The sequence below is a fragment of the Camellia sinensis genome, unplaced genomic scaffold (assembly GCF_055761805.1).
Source record: "Camellia sinensis isolate YWXY unplaced genomic scaffold, ASM5576180v1 Unanchor1, whole genome shotgun sequence".
NCBI classification, from domain to species: Eukaryota; Viridiplantae; Streptophyta; class Magnoliopsida; order Ericales; family Theaceae; genus Camellia; species Camellia sinensis.
In genome coordinates this window covers 22,485,485-22,486,581 of record NW_028128987.1, presented here as the reverse complement: position 1 = coordinate 22,486,581, position 1,097 = coordinate 22,485,485, and the positions used below count along the sequence as shown (strand labels likewise).

Sequence of the window (1,097 nt, the reverse complement as noted above, 5' to 3'; positions counted from 1 at the left end):
TTACAACCGATTTTTTGAGGCATTGATGCACAAACACATGATCACTTACAAAGTTGGCACTCTTTATCATCCCCAGAATAGTGGTCAAGTAGAGGTTTCTAATAGGGAATTCAAACACATCCTCGAGAAAACTGTGAGGCTTGATAGAAAAGATTAGTCTACTAGGTTGGTTGATGCACTTTGGGCCCATCGCACTGCATATAAAACACCCATCAGGATGTCTCTATACAGGATTGTGTTTAGGAAATTGTGCCATCTCCCTGTTGAGTTAGAACACTGGTCTTTGTGGGCCATTAAGAAGTTTAATTTTGATATGGCCAAATCTGGTGACCATCGAAAACTCCAACTCAATGAGTTAGAGAAGCTTCGCAATGATGCATACGAGAGCTTCAAAATTTATAAGGCTAGGACTAACGCATTTCATGATAAACACATTTCTTGTAAGTCCTTTGAGCCTCACCAAAAAGTGTGGCTGTTTAATGCTACATTGCAGTTGTTCCCGGTTAAACTCCTGTCTTGGTGGGATGACCCATATAAGGTTATCGAAGTCTTTCCGCATGGGGCGGTTGAGATTAAAAATCCACAAGATGGTACAACCTTCAAGGTCAATGGCCAAAGATTGAAACATTATGTGGATGGTATTGAGAGGGGAGATGATTGAGGTTGTCCACTTGACGGACCCAATATATCTTCTATCGTAATTATTTTGAATCTAGGAGACCTTAAATCTTCTAAAGGTGTAATTCCTTTGATGTTAGCTGTGCCTAAACGACGTCTGATGGTCTGGTATAGCCATCTAACTATGTTTGTAGTGAGTTCCTAGCAGACCAACGGAGACGGTGGAAACTAGAGTTCGAATGGCAAAGCCTAGAACGCAAAGGTTTAGAATTTTCGTGACTAAAGTCTAGTTTAAATACTCAGGGTTGTGGAGATTGCTTCAAAACCACCCTGGCTTGAACTCTGTATGGAAACCCCATAAGTCGAGTTAGCTTTATGTACCTTAATTCTGGATACCAAATCAACCTAGTCTGCCACCCTGGTGGAGGATAGGGAAAGTTACAAACATTGTTAGGGAGAAAAGTATTGCTCGTGGTTTT

The 1,097-nt window shown here is 41.0% G+C and overlaps 1 protein-coding gene across 1 annotated transcript; it reads left to right on the top strand.

Moving 5' to 3' along the window:
* Window positions 1–217: 217 nt before the first annotated feature.
* On the top strand, window positions 218–661 carry LOC145814132 (uncharacterized). Its single transcript, XM_082910658.1, has one exon. The coding sequence runs from the start codon at window positions 218–220 to the stop codon at window positions 659–661; it is 444 nt and encodes a 147-aa protein (XP_082766784.1).
* The last annotated feature ends 436 nt before the right edge of the window (window positions 662–1,097 follow it).

What these genes read in the sequence shown, in the direction of transcription:
- LOC145814132 (XM_082910658.1), top strand. Translation starts at nt 218, where the DNA reads ATGTCTCTATACAGGATTGTGTTTAGGAAATTGTGCCATCTCCCTGTT.